At 45.1% G+C, this 26,251-nt stretch overlaps 2 protein-coding genes across 9 annotated transcripts in view; one reads left to right on the forward strand and one right to left on the reverse strand.

Annotated features, from left to right (window-relative positions):
* The window catches only part of Dnase2b (deoxyribonuclease 2 beta), a 37,791-nt gene extending 11,543 nt beyond the window's left edge, over window positions 1–26,248 (reverse strand). The window contains exons 1-4 of one of the 7 annotated variants that reach the window (XM_050160117.1): window positions 20,610–26,248; window positions 19,378–20,239; window positions 18,240–18,634; window positions 134–330 (exon numbers count right to left, since the gene is read on the reverse strand). In XM_050160117.1, coding sequence (XP_050016074.1) covers window positions 134–246 — 113 coding nt within the window. In that variant the 5' untranslated portion in view covers window positions 247–330; window positions 18,240–18,634; window positions 19,378–20,239; window positions 20,610–26,248. Of the gene's footprint in view, window positions 1–129; window positions 462–487; window positions 736–1,205; window positions 7,876–18,239; window positions 18,635–19,377 lie in introns of those variants that run through there. The other 6 variants (XM_050160116.1, XM_050160118.1, XM_050160119.1 and 3 more) reach the window with 6 other exon arrangements.
* LOC126512381 (uricase) overlaps window positions 870–26,251 on the forward strand; it is a 33,377-nt gene continuing 7,995 nt past the window's right edge. Inside the window, exons 1-5 of one of the 2 annotated variants that reach the window (XM_050160126.1) lie at window positions 897–1,013; window positions 11,886–12,014; window positions 12,182–12,400; window positions 14,214–14,330; window positions 14,424–14,502. In XM_050160126.1, the coding sequence (XP_050016083.1) occupies window positions 12,224–12,400; window positions 14,214–14,330; window positions 14,424–14,502 (373 nt within the window). In that variant the 5' untranslated portion in view covers window positions 897–1,013; window positions 11,886–12,014; window positions 12,182–12,223. Of the gene's footprint in view, window positions 1,014–11,885; window positions 12,015–12,181; window positions 12,401–14,213; window positions 14,331–14,423; window positions 14,503–26,251 lie in introns of both variants that reach the window. The other variant, XM_050160125.1, reaches the window with a different exon arrangement.

Below are 26,251 nucleotides of genomic sequence, written 5' to 3' on the forward strand. Positions count from 1 at the left end.
TCAGCCATATCCCCAGCTCCAGCCTGCGGCTCTTTAAAGGAAGGAAGGCAGGTGGAAGTTTTCCTTAGGCTCACCACATACATGCCCCAACTTTCTATTTTCACACACCCACCATCCCATTGTATTTACCTACCAGTCCACAGGTTCACCATTTTCACCTCTGCAAGAGATTTCTGCCATGGCTGGGACCCCAGAGAGGGCAAAGAGGAGCAAAGCAAGAGCTGTTCTTAGAGGGTTTGCTGTCATTTTCTATCTGTTGCCAGGGACTCTGTCAAGTCTTTCTCAGGCCGTGCTGGCTCAGATGTGGGCTCTATTCTCTTTCGTGGTTCACTGTTCAGACATAAACAGAAGAGGCTGAGTCCCATGTCACCTGATGGTTCTGTCACAACATTCCAGTGTGACTCCGGGTGCCTTTGTGCTCGATTATTGACTAGTTTGCAAAGTCATAGAAAAGTCTGGAGGGAAAGGGGGCATTTAACCTGCTAACCTATGTAGTTAACTCCGGAGTGAATTAGAGAGTGTGGAGTGCACAGGAACAAGAATTCTTGACAAGCAGATGTTGAGTGAGGTATATTGTGTGTTTCTTTTCTCTTCTGATTGACTATCCGTGAGCGTAAATGCATGTGATTCGTACATTAGAAATGACAAACCCTCATGCCTTGTTAATAATTAGGATCTGTCACCTACAATAATCCCTGCCTTAAGGGAGTAATTTCTGAAACAGTGCTCTGAAGGTCACTTTAAACGAAGAGCAAATTCAATTGCATTTTAGCAAAACATATTGACATATCTTCCCCACACCCCTGGTTCTGACCACTCAGCAAGGAGCTTGGCTTTAAAAAGGCCACAGGTCTGCTGTGCAATCAGGTCAATATTAACCGCCTACTCTTTGGGGATAAATAAAAACTTTACCAACCTCTCATCAACTCTTGCCATTCTTTCTCACTCCTGAAACTGAGGTTAGAGTTGAAGACGGAAGGAAAATGGCCCATTACCATGACAACTATGAAAAGGTGAGCTGCCCTGTCCTGAGAGGGGGGAGAATAGACAGACATACAGACATCTGCAAGGAATGTCTTTGCCTACCCATGAATTCCTGTTTAGCTGTCACTTTATGCCTGGAAATTGTGGTGACTCTGCTCCGTCCCTCTCCTTGATTATGGATTCACACCAGAGTCATTTTGGAGAGCCAGCCCATACAATACCTTGACAGTCAGGTCGCTTCTATGGACTAGCCTAGCAGGTGTTCTTCAGTTTGTAGGGAAGGGAGGGCTTGTAGATCTATTTATCCCAAGGCAGAGGATTGAGGAGCGCTATGGAGCCACTGACAAAACTCACATGATCCGGGGTACCAGTAAAAGGGAAGAATTCTGGGCTTTATCTTAGAATCAGAGTTCCTGAAGCTGGACCAGGAACCTGTGATGTGTGTATGGATGTGAGCTTCTGGGTGGCAGTTGAAAGTCCATGTTGGGTATTTGCCTCAATCATTCCATCTTAATTTTTAAAGGTAAGGTTTCTCAGTGGCCTGGAGTTCTCTAATTTGGTGAGGCTGGTTAGCCAGCAAGCCCCAGGAATCCTTGCCAGTGCTGGGATTACAGATGTTTGCCACCATGGCAAACATCTTTTAAAAATGTGGGCTGGGAGGGGGACTTGACTGAGGGAGGGGGAGAGAAAGGGGAGGCGGCAGTGGGGAAGAGACAGAAATCTTTAATTAATTAATAAAGAAATAAATAAATTTAAAAAAATCTGGAAAACATTTTAAGCAGACTCTGAACCAAAAGTTATAAATAAAACCAAACATGACTGTTTTTGAAAACCTTAAAAAACAAAACAAAACAACAACAAAAAAATGTGGGCTCCAGGATATCAAACTCAGATCCTTATGCTGTGTGGCAAGCACTGACGGCCTGAGCCACTTCTCTAGGCTCCTAGAGCCTACAGTTTAAATAAGTTTATTGTTAGTGCAGGTGTATTTAAAATTTAAGCCCCCTGCCCTGAGGCCTAGCAGATGTGACATCCAGAGACCAACAGCTTTCTAAAAGGGGGCAGTGAATCAACTAGACCAAGAAACATTTTTTTCACCATTTCTGCATTTTGCTTTGTAGGTTATAATTGTGTGCAGAAAATGATTTCAGTAGCTGCAAACAATAAACATATTCGTGGCGTGATTTTATTTTAAAAAAATTACTATAATTTAAATCTTCTATTTTATGAAACTTATGCAATCGAGTATAGGATTTGTTGAATCACTTAGCTAACATGAGCAAATCACTTTCATTTATGTGACTTAAAGGCAGCTTTGCCGAATAGGCTAGAGAAGAGTTCCTGCTTTTTTTTCCTCCTTGTCATATACAGGGCAGGAAGGTGGTGATATATGAATGAGGGATCCTTAAGTTTTAGCCAAGCCTGTTCCTACCTTCTTGCGAGTAGGCCGAAGGACAGCTGTATTTGGGTGGCATTTGCTAAATCCAATTTCAGTTCAAGGTCTGGAAAGACGCTTTTAATAAACTTTCTTTGCTGGTGTCACTGACTCGACCATGTGGTTGTCCTTCAGCAAACAACCGTCCTTATGCAAACGTTTCATGATCGAACGCTGTAACCAGCTTCGAGGGTTTCCAGGGATTCCAGCGTGGTCCCAATTCCTAGACTCCAATATATCTCCCCTCCCCCATTTTTTTTTCTTTTTACTAAAACTAATAAAGTGTTACTATGGAAAGAAACCTATAGGTTGGGAGAATGAGGAAAATACAAACAGGACAGAAGGCCTTTCACAATACCGCTTGCTTTGGAAGGCACATTGTAGCATGGAACCATCACAGTCTTTCACAGCCTGAGGATTTGTCAAAACGGTAGAGACTGCTTCCTTTTCAACTCGACCAAGTGGACTAAACAGGGAGGAGCTCATTGCCTGGAAGTGGGCTGACTTTGCATTCATTCTCCCAAGAACGCTGGAAAGCTGTAGTCCCGATTTTTTTTTTTTTGAAAAGTTGCCTTTTTCACCCCATCTTTCTCAGCCCTTCATGTTTCTCATCTTTCAGGAATTTTAGCTCCTGTGTGTCTGCATTAGCCCTTGGTGATTTGTAGACATGCTGTATTTTTATTTTTAATTGTGTGCATCTGTGTGTGCACACGGGCACAGCACCTTCAGAGGACAGAGGCTTTGATCTCCTTGTAGCTGGAGACGACAGGTGGCAATGGCCAACTAGATATGGGGGCCGCTAAGTGAATTCAGCTCTCCTGCAAACGCTTCAAGAGCTCTTATACATGGAGTCGTTTTCCAGTGCCAGCATTTGATTCTTTATTTGGCTCTTTCCCATTCTAGGTTTTCCATCTCTACATCTCTTTAGAAAATTAATCTGTCACTTATTCTATCTCTCCAAAGTAACCGATTATTTCTTGAACTGTGTTTAGCAGATTCTTACCTGATTGTTAATGGTTAGACTCTTTCATTTTTTCCATGTCTGTTGTAGTGTGCATGCGTGTGTGTGTGTGTGTGTGTGTGTCTGTGTGTGTGTGTGCAGGTGGAGGAGATGTGATTGCAGTCCTCAGGCTTGTGTGATAAGGCCTTTGCCTGCTGAATCTCCTTTGGCTCCCTAGTTTTATTTCTTTCAAATGAAGTTTTTAATATTTATTTTATTTTCTCCATGCTATTTCTGTCCATTTCTGTCAAAACATTAAGTGTATCATCTTGCACCTTGCATCTAATTCTACTCGTTTGTATGGGCAGGTTAGGCATTGGGGCTGACTTTGCCGCTCATTGTTGATACTGTCCTACCGGTGTATACTTTTCCCTTTGGGCTGTACTTCACATTTCTTGCAAATTTGTCTGTGACAAAAAATTTAAGGTACAAGAATAAAGTTGGGGCTTTTCAGCCTCTGGCAGCTGCAGACTTGGTGGCAATACAGCCATCTGCTAGGGCTCCCGTGAGTCAAGCTGCTGGCTTTATTTATGTTTTGAAGTATGAGCTACATCCCATGAGATGTGTCTGTTTAAGGATAGCTTTCTCTCTGAACAGAGTTTTGAAGTCTGCTGACAGACTGAGAGGAGTCTAGAGTGTGGCAGACAGGAGGAAAGTCGATGCTTGCAGTGTGAGTAAAGGAAGAGGCTTTGAATTGTTGATAAAAAGAGACAAGTCAAGAAAACACAGGCCAAGAAAAGCTTATGAAGGGCGTGGTTAAGGAGAGCATCTTCAGTGGCAGAGTTGATATGTGGATCAGGCTAGTTCCAATCACCCTCCATGCTGCTTTGGAATGCCAGTTTCTACCGGAAGCTTCCCCCACTCTGGCTTTGGCGTCCCCACAACAGGTCAGCAGAGCTCACTCTACAGCTTCCTTTAAGCATGATTAAGCTGGGCGGTGGTGGCGGTGGTGCACGCCTTTAATCCCAGCACTCGGGAGGCAGAGGCAGGCGGATCTCTGGGAGTTCGAGACCAGCCTGGTCTACAAGAGCTAGTTCCAGGACAGGCTCCAAAACCACAGAGAAACCCTGTCTTGAACCCCCCCCCCCAAAAAAAAAAGCATGATTAACACACTGTATGACTACCTGCTTGCTTCTTTTTTGCGTCTTCCCCATTCTAGAAGTTCCTGGATACAGGCGGGAAACTCCTAAATCTGGTCCACTGACTGTTTTTATAAAGGTTTACTGTCACACAGCTGTACCCATTGCTGTATGGATTGTATGAAGTTTCTCTTATGCAATAACGACAGAACCGAGTCGCTGAACACCACCTAAAAAGCCCAGAGTGTTGGCTTTTTGATTTTTCATAGGAGAATGCTCTTCCACAGCGTTCCTACAAGGGTGGAACACTGTCTGCCTTGTCCACCCTTGTGTTCCTAAGCGTGTCACACGGTTTTCCACCTACACAAATCTAAGTCAGTATAGCTCTGTGAACACACAAAGTGGATGGAAATGAATGGGCAAACTTGAAGTGTTGGGACAGAAAGGCAGCTCAGTGGCTAAGAGCACATGCTGCTCTTACAGAGGACCTGGCTACAGTTCCCAGCATCCACATGGTGGCTCACAACTCTCCGTAACTGCAGTTGTAGGGGATCCCATGACCTCTGTAACAGGAGTGCATGTGCTGAACATATATACACGCAGGCAAAACATTCATATGCACAAAATAAACATAAATAAATCTGAAAAATACTTTAAAAGAAACAATGAATTAAAGCTAATGAAAGAAACCAATAAAGTAGCAGGGAAAACTCCGCCCTCAGAATCTCACTACCCATGTTTGCAAGTCTGGGAGGCAGCTGGAGGGAAGAGAACCCGGCTGTCTGCATCCCACATGGCTTCTGCATCTCAGCAGCTGTGTGGTTTTCACCTCATGAGCATCTGCTGTCTTTCTGGAAACTGGGACTCACCTGTCCCCTCACAGAGGCCTCTCAGAGACCAGAGGGACGGTGACAGTGACTTCTGGTCCCTTCCCACTTTCTTTCCAGCACAGGTATTTCCTCTCTCTTCCATATAGACTAAAGCCAGCAGCTCCTGGGGACGATGGTGTTTAAATGGCTGCTAGTAGGCTTGCATCATTGCTGCTTTTCCTGGTCCCAACTCAGGTGAAAGTCAACATTCGCCTCGAATGGCCAGTGCCTGGTGCTGAAGGCACAGCCCGCTGACTGCTCCAGAGAGTGCTTGGTACCACTGAATTCTCCTCATGCATCCACACACCCGTGCCAACAGAATCCAGCTGAGTTCAGAGTCTCTGGCAGTTAAAAGGATGTTGTGGGAAGGGACACATCTTGAGATTGGTGAGCTTCTGCTTAGGACGGTCCAGTCTCCATTCCCAGTCTGCCCCCGTGCCTCTCGGGCAGCTTTTTCACATCTAGGAGCCCATTTATTTTACAGGACGGATTCCTGGCTGCCAGCTCGCGGAGCTGTTTGTTGTGAGGCTGAGGAAAGATGTCAGGTGCAGCGGGTGGAGAGTTAGAGGATAAAATGCTACGCCGCTGTGGGCGTCTGATAGCATGGCCAGTTCTCTCCCTGTCAAGATTAGTGTGTTCTTCCTCTCACTCATGAGTTCACCTCCAAAGAGGACTGCCAAGCAGACTAAGGGATTGTGATAAAGGGTTAAAAAAAAAAAAACCTGTCCTTTGATGACATATGGCTCTTAGTTTGTCTCTCTATCCCCTGACGGTGTATCCTGAGGTTACCTGACTGGTCCCGGTGGCTTCCTTATTCAATAATGGACTCCAATATGTATTCCTGGGGCTCTAGTGGAGAATTAGAGGGAACCACACGCACACACTTCCTGCCATGTATCAGGCCCACAGCACATGGTTGTTGCAAGCCTCGTCCTGGTACTTTCAGTGTATAAGGTTCAACACATCTCCTTCCAGTCTGTATCAGATACCGCTACCAATTCTGTATTGCGATGGTTCTCACCCCTATTCTAGAAGTTCCTGGACCCCTTCTTCCAGGTTTCCTCCCCCGAGACATTTCTCTTGGTACTTTTCGTGCCGGGCAAAAGAATGAAAGTAACTGAGCACCCGCATTGGAGTTGCAGTGAGTCATGGGTCAGTTACCCTTCCTTTTCACCATGAATATGCAGTGAGACTGTATTCTCCTATTGAAACATCCACGAGGGTCAGCTCTGAACGGGCTGCACGCCTCCCTCATGATCGCTAAATCACTCTTCAGGGTCAAGCGGTACAGTCTCGTCATGCATTTAGTAAATTCCATGCAGCAAGACAAAACAAACATAAAGCAAACACACAGACACGTACATTCCCCGCCACTGCCACACCGGCTGCTTCTAAGACCATCACTTGGTATTATTGGTCTTATCATTTGTATGTATTGAGGCCCACGAAGGGGACACTAGCACAGTTCATATGAGTGCTTGTTTTTCTCATATTAGGCCAGCATTCCTTCCGCTCCTTGAAGATTTTATATTCGCAAATGCCCACGAAAACATTCAAGGAAAGAGAAACCTAGAGGATTTGAAGACTCTCCTTGGCAGATTTCAAGGAAATAGGCAGAGAGGAAAAGAGGGATAGAGGAGGAGGGGGAATGGGAGGAGAGAGAGTGGGAGGAGGGAGAGTGGGAGGAAAAGGGGGGAAAGAGAGGAGAGATAGAGATTGATTTTCTTATCTATAATTCTTATGTGCCACAGCATAACTGAATTATAGTATTTAGATGCAAAATAGCAAACATTTTTTCTCTCTCTCTTGTGAAAGGTAGAGAGGGTCCTTATACTAACTCTGAGACTCAAGAGAAAGCTCTAGTTGATTTAAATTGATGAAAATCTCTTCTTGCTTTGCCTACCGTTCTCACAGTTGCTTTCCTGTCATTAAATCTAATCCTATGAAGATGTAAACAGACGTGCGTGCTACATCAACCTTTACTTTTGGATATTGTAAAGAGCTAAAATTCACAACAACAGTAGCAACAACCTCAATTAAAGTGTCTTCCCGTGGCAACAGAATAAAGAATTCCAGTGACTGAAGCGCGGCAGAGTAGAATAAAGCATAGAAGCCTGAAGAAAGCTGAAAGGAACTGCGAAAAATCGGGCTCTGAAAAGGAGAGAGAGAGAGAGAGAGAGAGAGAGAGAGAGAGAGAGAGAGAGAGAGAGAGAAGGGTTTTGTTGTTATAAATTTTGCTGGACTATTATAACTCCAGATAATATCCAATAAGAAGGTTCATGTGTGGTTCCACAAGGGTCTGTCTTACTTTATTGTCTGAAAATGATTTGACCTCCTAAGTTCCATAAGGCAATCTCATTTTCCCATGTAAGAATTCTTATTTTTAGCCGGGCGGTGGTGGCACATGCCTTTAATCCCAGCACTTGGGAGGCAGAGGCAGGCGGATCTCTGTGAGTTCGAGACCAGCCTGGTCTACAAGAGCTAGTTCCAGGACAGGCTCCAAAACCACAGAGAAACCCTGTCTCGAAAAACCAAAAAACAAACTACCCTGTAAATTTCAGGAAAATAATAAAAATTCTGCCTAACCATCAAGAAATGANAAGAACAAAGAAAAAAAAAGAATTCTTATTTTTTGTAAAATTTATTTTTGTTTTGTGTATATGACTCTTTTGTTTGTTTGTTTGCATTTATGTGCACAGTGTGTGTGCCTGGTACTTACAGAAGTCAGAAGAGGGCATCAGATCACCTGAAATTAGAGTTACAGATAGTTGTGAGCCACCACGTGGGTGCTGAGACTCGCACCTGGGTCTTCTGAAAGAGTAGCCAGTGCTATAACTGCTCAGCCACATCTCCAGTCCTGGCTACAAATTCCTCTGAGGAAAACATAGACTCGTGTGGTAAGCTTGCGCACTACCTTCTTCCTCCTCCGGAACTTGAGAAGAACTTGAAGTTGCCTTGTTAAGTTTCTTGGAAGTAAGTGAAAACAGATTTTCCCTTATTGAACTAAAAATGACCCAAATTTCCAAAATAGTCTGCAAAATGACGAATCTTGTTTCTTGGACAAGTCATTCATGGCAGTGTATAGGTCATTATTCAGTGCCGTGCCACACAGAGAGGTGGTCCACGCTAACCTTCAAGATGCTGGCGCTGGGAACACTAAGACATGTGCATATGTGAACGAGGAAGAACGAGCGTGCAATGAGGAAGCTCAGTGTTAGTGCTTGTGAGTTTACAGAGGAGAGCCCATGTTTTAGGGCAAGGACCGGTGTGAACAGAACAGAGATTTATAAAGACAGGGCATTCTAGGGAGTGAGGACTGGTACTGATTGGCATTTAAAACCACAGAGACTTGAAGTTAATTCTTAGCCGTGTAGCTAGAGAAATAAACCTGTTTTCACCTTGTTCCAAATCCAGAAAGTAGGGAGCATTCACTCCGTATCTGGTACATGTTGGCACTCGTGTGTCAATGTTGATATCAAAAGAAGGCACGGAGAAATGTGTATGGCGGAGAATGCTCATACATGGGTAAAGGGAAATACACACCTCATTTAGACATGTTCCTTCATGTGTCTATTCAATTAGGATTCACCCAAAGTTCAATTTATATTGGTGGGGTATGGTTTTATCTGTAGATATAAACAGCTCAGATTGGTGAGTACCTATGTGACCTGATTCTCATCATTGTCTTTATATTAAAAAAAAGGAACAAGGGTGAAACAGATATCAGAACATTGCAGCTATTCCTTCTGGACACACTGGCTGCCCGATAACTGACATTCACTGAATACTACATGCCAGCTGTTTTGAGCAGCCACTTTCAACCTCACAATGACACGTAACAGGTGCTGCCGTTATCCCATTTTATAGATGGAAAAGGGGAGGGATGAAACAGACAAGTACTTGCCCACGTCCCTGTAGCTGGCAGTTGGCATGGGCCGTCTGAATCTAAGGTTCATGCTTCTCTTCCTGTTTTCTCAGGAAGGGGACTATTTTTTGATGGTGGCATCAGAACTGAGCCCACTCTTCCTGTATTGGAATCTTTTGTGTGTTTTCATTAACTATTCTATGTCATCATGCAAGCAGCGGAGGTGGTTAGTAGCACTATCCATTCATTCATGACACATTTATCAAGTTCCTATTTAAGATCCAAGCAATGTGCTGAGTGCTGGAGTTGCCATGGTAACCAAGATAGAACTTTCTCCTGCTTTCATAGTTTATGGCTTTGGAATGAATCATACAAAAAGAGGCACTTGCAATACAATTTGATAAAGATTCAGAGACCATATCTAGGGTCTTAAGAATACATCAAAGGAGCCACCTACTCTGTGTTTGAAGGACTAAGACAGATTATCTGGAGGAAATAACAGCGAAGACATGGAGGATGCCAGGAAGAAATAAGGCAGGTGAAGAGGTTGGCGTAGTCAGGGAGTGAGAAGAAAGGGGCGGTTTGGAAAAGAGGCGAGGTTTACAGGCAGAGGAAGCATCCGGTCCACACTGAGTTCAGAATAGCAGAAGAAGAGTGTAAGCAGGGTTTGGTGGTACAGGCAGGAGTGTCGCAGGACCACTGCGTGTCTGCTAGACTCCCCGCGTCCTCACAAGCTAAGCTACCGAGTCTTGGATATGCAAGGGCAGAAGATGAGGCCAAGGACTAGGAGGTGTAGGAAGTGTAGGAGGTCCCTAATAGAGATGATTAATCAGCTCAGGGATTTTGGTCCTGGGCAGCCACCATAGTGCTATCTATCACAAGGGCTCAAGCAGCCATGTTCTTTCTTCCCCTAGATAGAATTCCTGAGACTCAAGACACTCTGGTGTCAAAAGTGCTCTCCTTCCCAAGTCAGTAGACTTAACCAACATCATCCCTGCTGCAGCTGCATCCAACTGCCTGCCATGGGTACTGTTTCCACTGGAAACAGAGCTGGAGCTGGCAGAGTCACCAGCGCCCCCTGTAGGGTGCAGTGGTTATCCCCATTGGTGCAGATGGAGACAGGGAAGCTCAGTGACATTCAATCACTTGTCACAAGCCACCAAGCTACAAGTGGCAAGGTGGAGCTGGGGTCTGGACAGAGCCCAATGCTTCTGTAACAACACAACAGCTTCCTCTCTGCCACTACTGCAGTCTTTTGAAGAACCCCGAGTTCTTTACGTTTCTTACTGGCTTCCTCTTCTCCATGTGAATACTTCTTTAACATTCTCTCCTGCTTCTCAGGCTGAGCTTGACCTGCCTAACGAGCCTAGCATGACCTTGAACTCCCCATCCTGCTGCTTCCACTTCCCAAGTGCTATGATTGCAGACGTGCACTACCCTGCCCACTTACGGGGTGCTGAGGATGAAGCCTAGAGCAGTCTGTCAAACGAGCCACCTCCCCCAGCACCTTACGGACCCTTGTTTTGAAGATGTTTTCCCAAAGTTGGTTCATAGATTTTAGGGGTGCATCTCTAAGAGTCCCCCATCCTCCTGGATAGGCAGGATTCAATCCAGACACCCTGAACTTTTGTATATGTTAAGTGAACAAGAGCTTGCCCCATCTGGCTACATCTCCAAGATCTGAGATGGCCTCTTGTTCTTCATGTCCATTAAGGAAGCAAGAGCTATGTTTGATGTTGGCCGCTATTTCTACAATCTCTTCAGAGGGACTGGTGACTCCTCATGCGGTGACTCTTGGCAGTGCTTGGCATCCTAAATTAGACAAACAGGAGGGGTTTCTTGCCTGTTTTTGTTCTTTGCATTTGTTCTTACCACTTTCATTACCACATTCATATTCAGTATCCATACTCGTAACTCTAGGGTTTTCTGACCCATCACTCCCTGCTGCCTCTCCTCACAAACACCCAGCAGCAGGTTTGGTGCACGCCAGCCACAGAAAAGGACGTCTTCACTAGCTAAGCCTCAAACGCAGGCCTTCATGACTGCGTCGCCCGCCTTTGGTTGCACGTCTCTCCACCAGAGGCTGAGCTCTGCTCGCAGTCAGGTGGCCCTGGCTCTGCGTCCTGGAGGCATTCTGGGTGCTATTACTGATTACCCTGCTCCTTCCTGGCCACAAACAGAAAAAGCAGTGCTCAAATTGTTTCCATTATCACAGAGCATTTTCTCAGAAATATCACTGTTTTTAAAAATGGATGGGGTGGGCATGGGATTATTTCCAGGTAACACAGCCATGGAATGCTCTAGAAAAAAGCTGGTTTCCATGGGGCCCACTACATAGTTTAGAGTCAACAGGTCTGAGTACGTGTACAAACTCTGCCTTTACTAACCCTGGGAAGGGGGCGAGACACTTCATTTTGGTCCACCGTCTGTAAGATATCAGTATCCAAAGCTGTTACAAGGAGAGGTTGCATTGCAGAGAAGTGGGGGGCTGTGACCTGGGAACTTCTGTTATTACTGTTTTAAAAAATATTTTCAAGAGGGTCTGGAGAGAGGCAGAGTGGTTAAGGGTACATACTGCTCTTGCAGAGGACTAGAGTTTAATCGCTAGCATCCACAGTAGGTGGTTCCTAACTGCCTGTAACTCTGGCTTCAGGGGATCGGACACCTCTGGATTCCACGGGCACCTGCACAAACTCTCCCACATGCACAGAGTCAAAACAAAGTAAATGCTTAAAATAGTTATCAAGAGAACCATGTGCCTGTCTGTCCTCGGGGTAACCAGGTATGTTCTGTTTCTCAGGAACCTCTTTCTCCCTACAAAACGCCAGTCTGCCAAGGCTGAATGTGATTTCGCTTTCACGAGTGTTTTGTCTGATAAAATGAAAAACTAAAGGGACATCTTTAACCTTATTAGCCTTCTTCAATCAGATAATTATATTTTCGTTACAGAATGACGAAGTGGAATTTGTCAGAACTGGCTATGGGAAGGACATGGTCAAAGTTCTCCATATTCACAGGGATGGAAAATACCACAGCATCAAAGAGGTGGCCACTTCGGTGCAGTTGACCCTGAGATCCAAAAAGGATTACCTACGTGGTGATAACTCTGACATCATCCCTACAGACACCATCAAGAACACAGTGCATGTCCTGGCGAAGCTCAAAGGGGTACAATCGTGCTTCAACACTTGCTGCTTCTTGGTGCAAATTCAGTGCAAGCTCGCACAGGGGTGGAACTTGCTTATTTTAAGCTCTCATTTCCTTTTAACCTATTTTTACATATATGCCATTTTTAAATTTTTCCTTTCTGCCCTAAAATTCTCAGGCTTACAGAAAAGCTTGTTTCATTTTATTCTTTTGATTTATCTCATTAGGTAGGAAGAAAGCTCCTGGGCAAATTAACCTCACATTGGAGCTATGGGCGAGCCAAGGCCGTGGGAGAATTTCAGACTAAATTTAGCATTTTTTTTTTGTGTGCTTTTCTTTGAGTCCTATCACTTTTAGACTGTGCGTTTGTAGCAGAAAGGGCATTGTGGTACAGTAAAAGAGAATATTGATCATAAGATCAATATTTAACAGCAGAATCTACTGTCCAAAAGTTTGTGCTTCCTGTTTTAGTTTCCCGATTGCTGCAACAAAATACCCCATGCTCCAGGGCGCGGGGGGAGCAGCTGAAAGACAAAGGGCTTATTTTAGCTTGTATAATTCAGAGGTTCTCAACCTTCCTGATGCTGCGACCCTTTAATAAAGTTCCTTATGTCGTGTTGATCCCAGCCATGAAATTAATTTCTGTTGCCACCTTATAACTGTTATTCTGCTACTGTTATGAATTGTAAGGTAAATATCTATGGTTTTCAATGGTCTTAGGTGACCCCCAAAGGGTCTCGACCCACAGGTTGAGAACTGCTGATAGCCCATCACTGTAGGAAGTCTTGGTAACAGGTGTATATGCAGTTAGGCATCCTCTGTGTGGTCAGGAAGCAGAGAGGGGAAACTGGCATTCAGTTTGCTTTTACCTTTTCATTTATTCTGGGATCCCAGGAGATGGGATGGGCTCACCCACATTCAGGGTGGGTCTTCTTCCCCTTATGGAAATGCTCACACAGACACTCCTAAAGACCTTCTTAGGGAACACTGGAGCCCATTTGCAAACCTCATGATAAGCTCCAGCATTACAAACACATTGAGAGAAGATTCTGGATGTAAGTTGCTTTTTGTTTATCTTCCAGTGTCTCCTGGCATGCAAAGCAGGCTTCTTTTAAACACAGAACCGTTCTGGGGAGGTGGCTCATCTGCCAAAAGACTGGGTGATCTTCCAGAGAACACTGGCTCCACTTCTAGCGCCCACATGGCTCACAACACCTGGAACGCCAGTTCCAGGGGCTCTAACACCCCCTTCCAGTCTCTGTGGCACCAGCCATGAACATAGTGCACACACGTGTATGCAGGCAAGACATATATAATAAAAATAACAAAAATATTTAAAAATAAAAAATGACAAGATAGAGTCTCCTAGGTGATCAGAATCCATGAGCACACCCAGGAATAGTGGAGGAAAAACAGGACCGGACTATTTCATCTCCTGAGATTCTAATTCTGTGTTTCTCTCATTGGAAGAAATCACTGATCAGGAAAAAGCCCCCTGTGAGCATTTGGCAATTACTTTTGGCTGGGTTTGCCAGTGGATGCCTGTAATCCCAGCCTTTGGGAGGACCACCATGAGCTTGATCCTTGCCTGGGCTACACAGAGAAGCCGTACCTTAAACAAATGAAACAAAATATGCTGTAAGCCAGATATAGAGGTTTATAATCTCAGAATGAGGCATAGGCAGAAAGATCATGCGTTCAAGGTACCTAGTTATGTTGTCAGTGAGCGGCTACCTCAAAAATTAGCGAAACAATTAAATCAGCCCAGGTCTTTTAAACGGGACATTTTTAAATGGACATTACCAGTGTTTCTTTTGTTTGTTCCTTTGTACAGATAAAGAGCATAGAGGCCTTTGCTATGAACATCTGTGAACACTTCCTTTCTTCTTTTAACCATGTCACCCGAGCCCACGTCTATGTAGAAGAGGTCCCCTGGAAGCGTTTGGAAAAGGTTCCGTCACATATGTTTCCAGTGTATTGAAAGAAATTGCTATGGTGGTTTGTGCTGGAGTGTGACTGGGAACCACTTTGTCCTCCCTTTCAGAATGGAGTCAAGCATGTCCACGCGTTCATCCACACTCCCACAGGAACACACTTTTGCGAGGTGGAGCAGATGAGGAATGGTAAGGAGCCAGTTTCTGTGGTTTTATTGTGCAAGAGACATCAGGCGTCTTTTGTTGATGGCTTTGCTTCTCTGGCCCATAGCAATTCTCTTTACTGACACAGAGGAAAATGGTAGAGGTTTGTAAACTGTTTAAATCTGACACTGGACCGAACATTGTGCCTTTGGATTGTACTTTACAAGGTTATCTGCCTTTTGCTGAAAGGTAGCGAAGAAAGTGAGTCTTTCTGCTACAAAGGTTGGAGTTTGAGTGGCAGAAATTTCGCATGACCCAGTTTTGAAGTGAAACATGGGGTGGGGGGGAGTAAAGGCTGGAAATGACAAGGATGCAAATTTCCAAATTTTCTGACTACTATTTTTGGTACAGTATCATGAAATAGTGATAGTAACCAATATTTGAAATTACTAATGTTTCCCTGACATTTTATTTGCATAATAAAACCCTAATAGTATCATAATCTTCTTACAATGAGTCTCATTTAAAATTGCAATGACTATTACATAATTGTATTTAGCAAGAAATTTAAAATTTAAATCTAACTATGAAACATTCTTATAACATAGTCCTTATTAGTACCAATAATTAATCTGAGCGAATAAGGGTCCCAAAACTGGTATTCTATTGATTTGTTGAGGTTGTCAGAAGCAGAATTAGATAATCAATTCAGATTATTTAATCTCTTCAAAACATGAGAACTTTGAAGCATAGCACCAAAGCTGGAAGAAACAGCTATCTCAACAGGAGCCATAGTAGTCATTAAGGATTCAGTGTTGACTTTGAACTTTCCTGTTTCTGATATGAGAGTCCCCTCTGTATACTGTGAATATGTTTTATTGCCATTGGTTAATAAAGAAGCTGATTTGGCCTATGGCAGGGCAGAATATAGCAATTCAGGAAATGTAAACAGAGATAGAGGAGGAAAGAAGGCAGAGTCAGAGTTGCCATGTAGCTGCCCATGAAGCAAGAGGTAAGTACCATGAAGCCTCGTGGTAAAATACAAAATAATAGAAATGGGTTCATTTAAGATGTAAGAGTTAGTTAATAATAAGCCTGAGCTAATAGATCAAAGAGTATTTAATTAATATTAAGCCTCAGAATTGTTATTTTATAAGCGACTGCAGGAGCTAGTGAGCAGGACCTGGTGGGTGGAGAGAAACCGGTCCAGGGAGACCAGCGGAATGGAGAATATTTATAGCTACATGTTTCTATTTCATTTTTTATCTTCTTTATCCCTTAAAATTTCTAACTATTTGAGTTAAGACTAGATACAGCTAAGTCTGACTCAACATTTGGATATTATCTCTAAAATTATTTATAGAAAAATTTGAAACATTGTGTTAACTGAAAAGATGACTTGATCACCAAAAGCTTAGTCATGTGGCAAAACTCTCTCTCGGAGCTGTTATCCAAAACAACTTGCCCTCCGTCTTGTCTTTCCTCCCTGTCTTCTTTTCTTTTCCCTCATTCTGAGTCGCTTTCCTCCTTCCTTTCTGATGTGTGAATTTAGAAGCAAAAACGCGAAACATATCCTAACTCACGCCCAACATTTTCTTCCTAAGCCACACTGACAACTCTCATGAAATTTTAAAGTCTAAGCCAGCTCTGCTTAACTTTTCTTTTTTTTTTTAAATAGTTTTAAAGTCTTTTAATCTTCACTTTAGGAAACCGAAGAGAAAACAAGGAGAAATATTTTTAATAATAAATTTAGCTTAATTCCAAATGTTATTCACTCGTTGAAATAGCAAGCCTCCAAAGTCATGTACACAGTGGTGTTAGCAATACAGCCTGGGTCACGTTTGCTAGATTACAAGTGCTGACTGACAACAGGTGGCTGGAGGCCACTCGATTGGTCGGCATAACTCTCGGCTGCTTTTCAGAGGCCTTTGGGAACTTAGCACACTCTTTATCCCCTTCTTCACCTCACTTTCAGAGACTAGAAACAACCAGAAGTAGACTTGAGCAGGCTGATTAAAACTAAATGTACTCGCGGAGATGTCATTCATTCAAGAGCATTGGGTCCCTCACTCATGCACTATCTACTAAGCAAGGAGACTGTGAAGACGTATTACCTGCACAAAAGGTGAGGGGATGTGCAGGACTTTTCCTGACCTCAGAGAACCTGTGGCAGATTTCACTATTGGAGATACACCTGTAAACAAATTCATCACACCCTGAAAGGCTAAAATCCACGGTTGAGGGATTAGAGGCATCGCAATGGAGCAGACACATTCCATAACTCAGCTCTTCCCAGGGTAATGTAGAAGGCTTTGGCAGAAGAGAGGAAATGTTTCCACTGACTTTGCAAAAATGATTTGCATTTTGCTGGCCATGAAAGAGGAAGGGTCTGCCTGAGAAGCAGAGGTTCTTAGAGAAGCAGGCTCCAGAGAGGAGCGAAAGAGGGGGCTAGGGTATGCTGAGCTCCTGACGCTCACATAGGACAGATAGTGATTTCATTGTTGAACAAGCAAAACAATTGTAGAACAGAACTAAGTCCAGTGAGTCTGATTCCTTGGGGGTCGCTGAGGGGGTCTCCTGTGCTGGAATGACATATATAGTCTAACTTAAAGGCAGTTTGCATGATAAAACATAGAACACATTCTAATTCCTATCAACTGAATCTCTAGTTAAGGCCAGAGAGGTCTTAGAGTCAGGATAGGCTGTGTTCGAAGTTGAGCTCCACTAGTTAATAGTATGATTGTGAGCCAGTGAGTCACGGGTCTTCAGTGGGTTTTTACTTGCAGTATAACAATCTGAGGTCCACCTCTACAGTCGTCCAGAGAAATAAAGGAGATGGTTACTATATTGACTTTATTAAAGCTGTAGGTATAGTATCTGGCATATAGGAACTTCTTAAATAGTAGCCATAATTATTATTATTTAGCTTGACGACAGAAAAGTAGAGGTCTCTCATAGTCAAATGAGTAAATGAGTGTGTGTGTGTGTAAATCTGTAAGGTCTTTGTCAGATGTTCATTTTGAATGTTTGTTTGTTTCCCAGCTGCTGGGGCTATTTTGGGAGCCTCTGGCATATTTAAGAAGTAGGACTTCGCTGGCAGAAGTAGGCGACCAGCTCTTGATTCTGACCTGCTCTTTGATTCCGGGGCAGCTGCCACACATGCAGCTTCTGCTCCACGCTCCCTCTACCCCGCAATGTCTCTGTTCTGCTATGCTCTCTCAGCCATCATGGGCTGAAACCCCGTGATACACTGAGCCACACAAAGCTTTCCTCCCTTACATTGTGGATTCGCTTTGCTCAGCAGTTTTGACCAGAGTGTGCTGAGCAGGCTGGAAAGGCAGCCTGTCGTGAGACGCCTGGGGGTTTGTTATAGAGATGAATGAGGCAGGAGAGGCAGGAGGAGATGTGCAGGCCGGCAGCTTATTGTCAGTCCCTGTGTGAGGCCTTTATGCAATGTAACCAGTGTGCCAGGGGTTGAGTGGAGGTGGAGGCTGAATGGAAGGCGTTATCAAAGTCGGATTTACAATGGAAGGACCGGCACTAGAGAGAATATACCCATGAATAAAGTGTGGAGGATAAAGATGGTCTGTTTTAGATTGCGAAGAGGGACATAGATTTGGGGACCATCAACGGGTGGACAATAGATATATGAAACCCAGCAAAGGAAATAGTTCCAGAAAATAGAGATATCATATAAAGCATATTGACCAGGTTCTGTAAAGGAACAAAACTGGTAGGATAAATATGTATATATCAAATGGTAATTTAGTAGATTGACTTACAGATTACAGTCCAGGTAGTCCAGCGGTTGTGGTCTCACACCGAAGAGCCCAAGAATCTTGTAGTTAGTTGCTGAGCCTGTAAGGTTGGATGTCTCGGCTGTTTAGACTGGCTCTGAAGACCTGGAGGGCTCCCAGAGAGCCACTGGTTGGAAGCCCCAAGAACCTCGTTCAAATACCGCTGTAAGAGTGCCTAAGTTCACGGCATCGGTGCGCTTGCCAACAAGAGCGAAGGCAAGCAAGCCAAGGGCAGAGGTTTCCTTCTTCCATGTCCTTTTATGTGAGCTGCCACCAGTATGCGCTGCCCACATTTAGGATGGGTCTTCCGGCTTCAAATAATCTGATGAAGATAGTCCCACACAGGAGTGCCTGGTGGCTTGGTCCCAGATGCAGTTCAGCTGTAAAAAAAAAAAAAAAAAAAAAAAAAAAAAAAAAAAAAAAAAAAAGAGGAGGTAAGAGGGCCCAGGGAAGATTCCTTAATTTAAGACTAGGGCAGAAGGCTGGTCTGAGAGACAGAGGAAGGGGGTGTCTGGAGAAGGTGGTGTCGTAGAAGTAGAAGAGAACCTCATTTTTATTAGGCTAGTTACGGGGTAGCAAGAAGTGCTGCAAAGAGACCGATATGTAACGATATGTAACAGCTCAGCACACGGCTTCCTCCTCCACGCCTGGTTTGTTATTGGGCTAGAGGTGATACAACTCAGACAGAATCCTAGGTAACCTTATTTTGTTACTTCCTATTTGGAGGGGGGGGGGAGGTCACCTTGATAATAAATAGCTATTTGGATAAGTAGGAGATGTAAAGACACTGGAAGAGAAAAAGAGGCAAGACCCCTCAGACATAAGAACCAGGTCATAAAGGGCCCCAACATTTCCTCTTGCAAGACTCTGACAGTCATGCCTCAAGGAGGGAGGCCATGTGTGGTCTCACTGAGTGTTCAAGCAGAAGATGAAATAGATGTGCTATCTGCCACAGAAAGGTTAAGAAATCTAGGTTAAAAGATAGCAAAAGAGGAATTCGGGAGTTGGTAAACATCCTTGGTGATTTCTACAAAGATATTCTCGGGCAGGAGAGTGGATGCGGAAGGTACCAGTAGCTGAGTCCAGGACGCTACTGTGATTAGGGAAAGCCGCGTTCTCTTACCAGCTGCAGGCCGGGAGTCAGAACCTGCCTGAGTTCTGATCAGAAGGCCGCCGCTGCTGCCCATGTTCTAACGCTGTGGCTCTCACCACACAGCAGAAAGAGCAGCCTCAGAAGCAGTTCAAGTCTTTTGTCTTTGTAGATGGCGACAGCGCTTCTGGGAACAGATAACCCTGTGGCAGTCTGCCCAGAAGTTCCAATCGACTGATCTGGAGCTCATGCCGCTCCGATATCCTGCAGGACTGGCAGGGCTGGAGTAAAGGGACAGCTATGCAGTAAATGAGTTCAAGTCCCCACGTGCATGGACGCAGCTGTGTGTCCACACAGGGTTCTTCAGGTGAAACTATTTGAGTCTCTCCTTTGAGACTAGAGGTGTATGATCTTTTTGTGGGAAAGTCCAACTCCTAATTTGCTTATTATCTAAGTATTAAAATGGAAGAAATTATGGCAGGAATTTCTGTTATAATCATCTTCATAAGCAACACCCAAGGAGAGATGACTCCGTGGCTAAGAACTCCTGCTGTAAAGGCATGAAGACTTGGTTTGAGCTGGGCGGTGGTGGCGCACGCCTTTAATCCCAGCACTCGGGAGGCAGAGGCAGGCGGATCTCTGTGAGTTCGAGACCAGCCTGGTCTATAAGAGCTAGTTCCAGGACAGGAATCAAAAGCTACGGAGAAACCCTGTCTCAAAAAATCAAAAAAAAAAAAAAAAAAAAAAAAAAAAAAAGACTTGGTTTGAATCCATAGTGCCCATTGCGTGGATGCTTGTGCATGGGACTTCAGTACTTGGAGGGAAAGATATTCTGATCCCGAGAGCTTTCGCAGGTCAGGCAGCCCAGTCAAAATGGAGAGCTTCCAGAGAGAGCCTGTCTCAAGGCAATTACGTGGAGAATGTTAGAAACAGACACATGACATCCTATTCTGGACATTGTACACATGCACAGAGGGGCATACACTCACCCACTCACATGCACACACACACACATAAACACACACATACATACACACACTAAAAAGAAAAAAAAGAAGCCATGGCCTTGTGTAGGTTTAACTGAGAAAATTATCATTAACTCATATGCTCCAACTTCCCCAGTGAAGGCCAGTGTTACAAACCCCTATGGTGTGTGGGCTTGCTAGGACGATAAGAATCCTCCCTCCCCCAGCACAGGTGCTCAGACACACACTCATCCACGTGACTCCAAAGGGATCCTCCCCAAGAGAACTAATGGGTTTCACCTGGTCGACTGCACTCCCTCCTGCTGACCTGAACAGTCTGAGAAGCCTGCTGAGTCTTGGATGCCTTAGATCTGGTGTTGCTGGAAAATTAATTATATTCTTCCTTCTCTGAGAAGTTAGACAAGCGGTCAAGTGAGAGTCAGCCGGAGAGGTAAGCAGGTCAAGTGAGAAGCACTGAGACACCTGCTTTCATCCTTTGACCCTTGGGTTGAAGTCTTTCCTCCGGTCCTTCCATAGGAGAAGTTCTTAGTAGACACAAGGTCCTAAAGTCGCCTTCCTCATCACCCAGTCAAACTAAAGTCAAGTTAGCCCTCTGCTGGTGACATCCTCTCTCTCTTCTGTAGCACCCCAACCCTGCTGGAATTGCACAGCCGGGGTTTTGAAGATTCTTGGGAGAGCAGAAGGCTCTACAGAGGCAAACATTATTTAGTTGATCTTTGCTTTTCCTCAGCCCTTTTCAAGTTTGCGGTTTCATAGTAGAATGATTTAATATAGTTTTAAAATATCTCCCTTTCAGCTATTTTTGTCCATTTTTGGAGGCGTTAACTGTGGAAGCAATTATCTTCTTCATGACAGGAATTCTCCCCCCTCAGAATCAGTAAAGCTTTGTGACTTTTGACACCCGATGCGTAGGTAAGGAATTGGGCTTGTTTTCTATTAACTCACAGTGAGTTCCTTTCCCTTAGAGAGCTTAAAGGGTTGGCGCATGCTTCTCCGAGAAAAAAAAAAAACACCATTTGCTGAGTGTGTAGGAGGACACTGGGAGCTAAAGAGATTTTGTTGTAGCCCTTGTGCAACGTGAACTCTTCTTGTGGCGTTACCCACGACCGAGGCGGGGAAGTGTGGGCTGGTTAAGTCCTCTCCTCGGATGGTACCCAGAGAAGGACACTGCTTCTGGTGGAATTACTTCTTGTGGCTCTAAATTGGGATCCTTTTAGAGTGTGTGTGGAAGTGTATTTTTAGTTGATGGCCCCATGAATTTGAAAGCCTCAGGTTTTTCCCAGTGCTCAGCGGGCTGGGGCACTGCCAACAGAGAAGATAAAATAAGCGCCCTGATTTCATCCAGCATGTCTAACATGGGCCAAGGAGGAAAGATTCTTTCAAACCTCAAAGACGGTAGTTTTTGTTGATGGTGTTCACCCAGTGGTGGAGGGCATCGGAGGAACTGGCTTCCGCTCTGACCAAACTGGGAGCGGTTCATTGTCCATGAGAACAGAAGACGTCTATTCTGTAAGGAATCCGATGCCAAACCACATTTGAAAATGCAAGGGCTTTCTCTGTTTCCAGAGTCTGCTAAGAAAAGAAACCATTTCAAGGTAGCTAGCCAGGGCTGTCACAGGGCTAGTGGAACAAGGATGGAGGTCTTTGCTTTCAGAGTCCGGGGAGCCCGTAGGGTGCAGGACTTAGACAGGTGGTTAACGCGGGCGTGGAAAAGCCAGCGGTGAAAAGACCACCGCGTTGCCTTTCACAGTGTGTTTTGTACACAGTGGCTGCTCTGTGGGGCCTCCTGTTCTCTACCTGAGGTGCATGTCAACTCCAAAGCCCAAGGATGGCTGCCGTCTCCATTTCACAGATGAGGAAATTAAGATATGGAGGGGTGATGTGCTTCCTCCAGGGGCACAGTTTTCATGCAGAGGGAGAGTGCCATGGTAGGGAGTTGCTAGGACTAAATGTAGGGAATTTGAATGCCAAGACTGGGGATTCTAGACGTGCGATACCACCCTGCACACAACCCAGCACCACCCTTTTCTGAGTAAGATTATGGGAGGAGCCAAAGTAGATGCTGGGGATGAAAGGCAGCTGCCCTGGAAGATAGGGAGAGTGACCATTAGTCCATCTCTCCCTTCACCTCTTCATCCTCCTTCAAAGGCTTCTACTATTTGTTTTCACTCCAGGCCGCCATATTCTGTTTCATTTCTTTGAGTTTCTCAGAGGAGTGGCCGTGGGATGCAGTCTGGATATTTGTAATGACCAGAGTCGCTATTTCATGGAAACTCACAGGAAATTTGTCCTTTGAAAGATTTATCTCTTTATCCTTAAAATTACGGATACTGTATGTGTCTCTGTTGAGCATGTACACACAAGCACAGGTACCCACTGAGGCCAGAAGCATCAAACCCCTCTGGAGCTGGAGTTAGAGGTAGTTGTGAGCCAACCACATGGGGGCTGGGGACTGAACGGGTCCTCTGCTGGGGCAATAATCATTCTTAGCGGCCAAGTCATCTCTGTAGTCCCTGTAAAAGTTTAAGGGATAAAAATCCTATCAAGATGCAAGGAGCCATTTCAGAAAGTGATGCTTTAACATTCAACGGATGATGGAGATGTTTTTCAGAGGCGGAGGCCTCCAAAGCCTCTGTGGATGGGAGCAGGGTACCCTCTGGTCTCCTGGGAAACCCGCTTGAAGTACTGAAAGGAGGCAAAGAGAGCTTCCGGAAGGAGAAACACGGCACAGATGGAGAATGAGCTGGGGGGCGGGGGATAACACACGGAATCTCATGGCGTGCTGCTGAATTTAAACCTCACCTCTGCCCACTTCTTAGTGTGCGATGGTGAGCACAGAAAGGGAAGTCTGCCGCATAGAAACATTTACTCTGTAGACTTCTGAGGACACAGTGAGAAAACACCTTGGGAAGGCATCAACCAAAAGCTTAGAAACTGGATGGGTTGGGCCAAAGTCGAGGCCTTTTTTCCTCTCCTTTGCTACCTGGAGTGTGAGAAATGAAGGGTGTAGAGAAGGCTCACGGCAACACTGGAGGAAGTCCACTGTCTAGGCAAGAAAGAGAGTCCATTGTTGTGTTCTCGCTCCTTGACACAGGTGTGGTTCTCCAGGGTTTGAGGCAGACAAACTACAGTTAGACACTGTCTGTGTGGGACCAGTGTCTTTATAGGTTGAGAATCTGGGCTGGGGACGCAGTGTGGGGGTGGAGCACCTGCCTACCATGCAAAAGACCCTGGGTGCTTCAGTAACAAGAACCAAAGAAAAAGAACAAAAAAAAAAAAATGAAATCAGACAAACCTGGGCAGCTGAAGGCGCAGCTTCCTCTTGGTCTGTCTTCAAGGACAGCATCCGATCAGAACTTGTAAAAGTTGAAGTTTTCTGTCAAGCCGGTTTATCCTAGGACATGCTATACAGAACGCTCTATTTAATCAGAACATCGGAGGGAGAATCAGCTGATCTACCACTAATCTTCCGGCCATTGCTTCCTGATGGCAGGACGCGTGCAGCTTTGAAAATATCGGTATAGGCAGTGCTTGTCTGGCTCCGGAGTGAGTCACAGCGATTGAAGCCACACAGGTGGTAAGGAAAACCAGGGCAGTTTTGGAGAGCTTGGTTGGTGTCTCCGACCCTTCTTGCTATATAACTCCAGTTGTAGCTCAGGCTGGCTTCTAACTTGTGGCAATTGTCCTGCCTCAGCCTTCCAAGCATTGAAATTATAGACGTGGGGCTTCTAGACTTAATTGTGGACTATGAATTTTCTTCTCCCTTTACTAAGAACATATAGTGATGCCCAGAAACTCTGACTTTTGACTTTTTGACTAGACAGGCCATGAAGGATAGCCATCTGTCAGGACCAACTTAGAGACTGAAAAGAAGTAGCCTTAAGAATCATGTTATGGAGCTGGGCGGTGGTGTGGCGCACGCCTTTAATCCCAGCACTAAGGAGGCAGAGGCAGGCAGATCTCTGTGAGTTTGAGGCCAGCCTGGTCTACAAGAGCTAGTTCCAGGACAAGCTCCAAAGCCACAGAGAAACCCTGTCTTGGAAAACCAAAATAAATAAATAAATAAATCGTGCTATGGGACTTCAGGGGTTTTCAAATGCTCCCTAAATGTCCTCTGTCCTCACCAGCTACACACACAAATAAAGTCATGCTGGTATTCACTATGGAGTTTGCAGTTCTGCAGATTTCTCAGTAATGAACTTCCGGCTGTCCATCCAAACTCCCTCACCTTCTGAGAGCTTGCTCAGGAAGAAGGCTGCTCTGCCTGGCTTCTGTTGCCAGCCACGACTTCTCCTGGGAGGAAATCTTCCTTCCCAGTGTGTCAGTGCCGTGTGCTATCTAGGTCCCACTACACTGCTAGACCTACAGTTCTTTTCTATATGTAAAGATGAAGAACGCCCCCTCCCTCACTCTGTGCAAAGCCTCTGTCATCTGGGTCCTTGCATGGCTTAAATGCATTCGTGAGAACCCAAGGTCAGTCACTGTGGCATCAAGGAAAAGGAATCCAAGGCTTCCTCTGGGTGTAGTCTGACCAGGAGCAAAGCCAGATCTGAATTCTCTACTTCTCTCTCCTTGTCTCTTCTGTCTGTTGTATAAATCTGAATCTGCCTGCCTGCCTGCCTGTCTTGTCAACCCAGCTGACCATGTGTCCCTAACAAAGGGCTTTTACTCTGTGTTTATTGATGATTTGGAAGGAATGGCATGGGGAAGGGATGAAGGATGCTTTTCAGAAATCTTCAACAGAGTTCTGGAAGGAATGAGGCTCTACTGACCCCAGCTGACCCAGACAACAAACAGTGTTATCAAGCCGTATCTGTGTGCTGCGCTCACTCTTTATGGCTGATTGCTATTTCATAGGGCTGCTTTTGCTCTATTTACTATTTTCAGCAAGTGAGAGTTATAACACACATCGATTGCTCTCTGCTCAGGGCGTGGGTCCAGTTTCAGATTAAAGCTATACATCAGCCTAGGTTGTAAAAGTAGATTACCTGGGAAATTCAAGGCAAGTAAGGTTGGTTGTTATGCTGTTTTTGTGAGAAGCAGGTTAAACAAACGGGCTGAGTACCCAGTAGGGCAGCAGTCGTAAGTCTTGAGTGACATCAGTGTGCATTCTGCACTCTGGCCATGATGAGGCCCAGCAAAAGTTCCAGTCTCTTAGAAGGCCCTAGATGCTTCTGTAATAGGATGCTGCCACAGGTCCTGAGCTAGCACTACTTGGCACGCAGTAAGCTGCATCCTCCAAATGTGCTTATCCACCATCCAGCCCCTTTGAGGGAAGGTGGCAAGCCATCCCTTTCATCATTTTTATCCTTTCTCCAACCCCTGATACCCACGAAGCAGCTTCAGCCTAAAGCCAGAAGTCTCCATGGGTATCAACTGATAACAATGGATATCATTGACGATACAGGTCAATGCCTGCATCAGCAACCTTATTTTTCCTCTCTTTGATCTCAGTCAGGTCCACACTATTGTTCACTCCTAAAGCTGTCTGGTCTTTGCTGAGCTTATATCCCCCAGGGCATCAAGTGTTCTCAGGGTGTAGTGAAGCCTGTCACCAGGCACTGTAGATCAACCAGGAGGACACATTGCAGGAAAGACAGACAGACTCCTGAGGATCCCACCAACTCATGTCAGAGCCACTGATGTTGGAATGGCAGGCACCTTGTGATTTGTAAGGTGATTTGGCTGAGATGTCCTCACAGGTCCCCGGGAGGAAACCAGTCCAACATGGATGGGTATATCCTTGGATCTTCTCTTCTCCTCGGGCAGGAGAGGGCTGAGAGCCTGGAAATCCATAGGGAAGGAATCCCAGGACACGAGAAGATGGAGAGACAGTGTGTGTGTTTCTACAGCCAGGATCTTCACGGCTGTTGTAGTTATCGGTAGCGACACCGTTCTGCTGGTGCTCACCCTCCCTCCCC

Source organism: Alexandromys fortis, unplaced genomic scaffold (genome assembly GCF_014885135.2).
Source record: "Alexandromys fortis isolate MF-2015 unplaced genomic scaffold, M_Fortis_MF-2015_v1.1 scaffold_124, whole genome shotgun sequence".
Taxonomy (NCBI): Eukaryota; Metazoa; Chordata; class Mammalia; order Rodentia; family Cricetidae; genus Alexandromys; species Alexandromys fortis.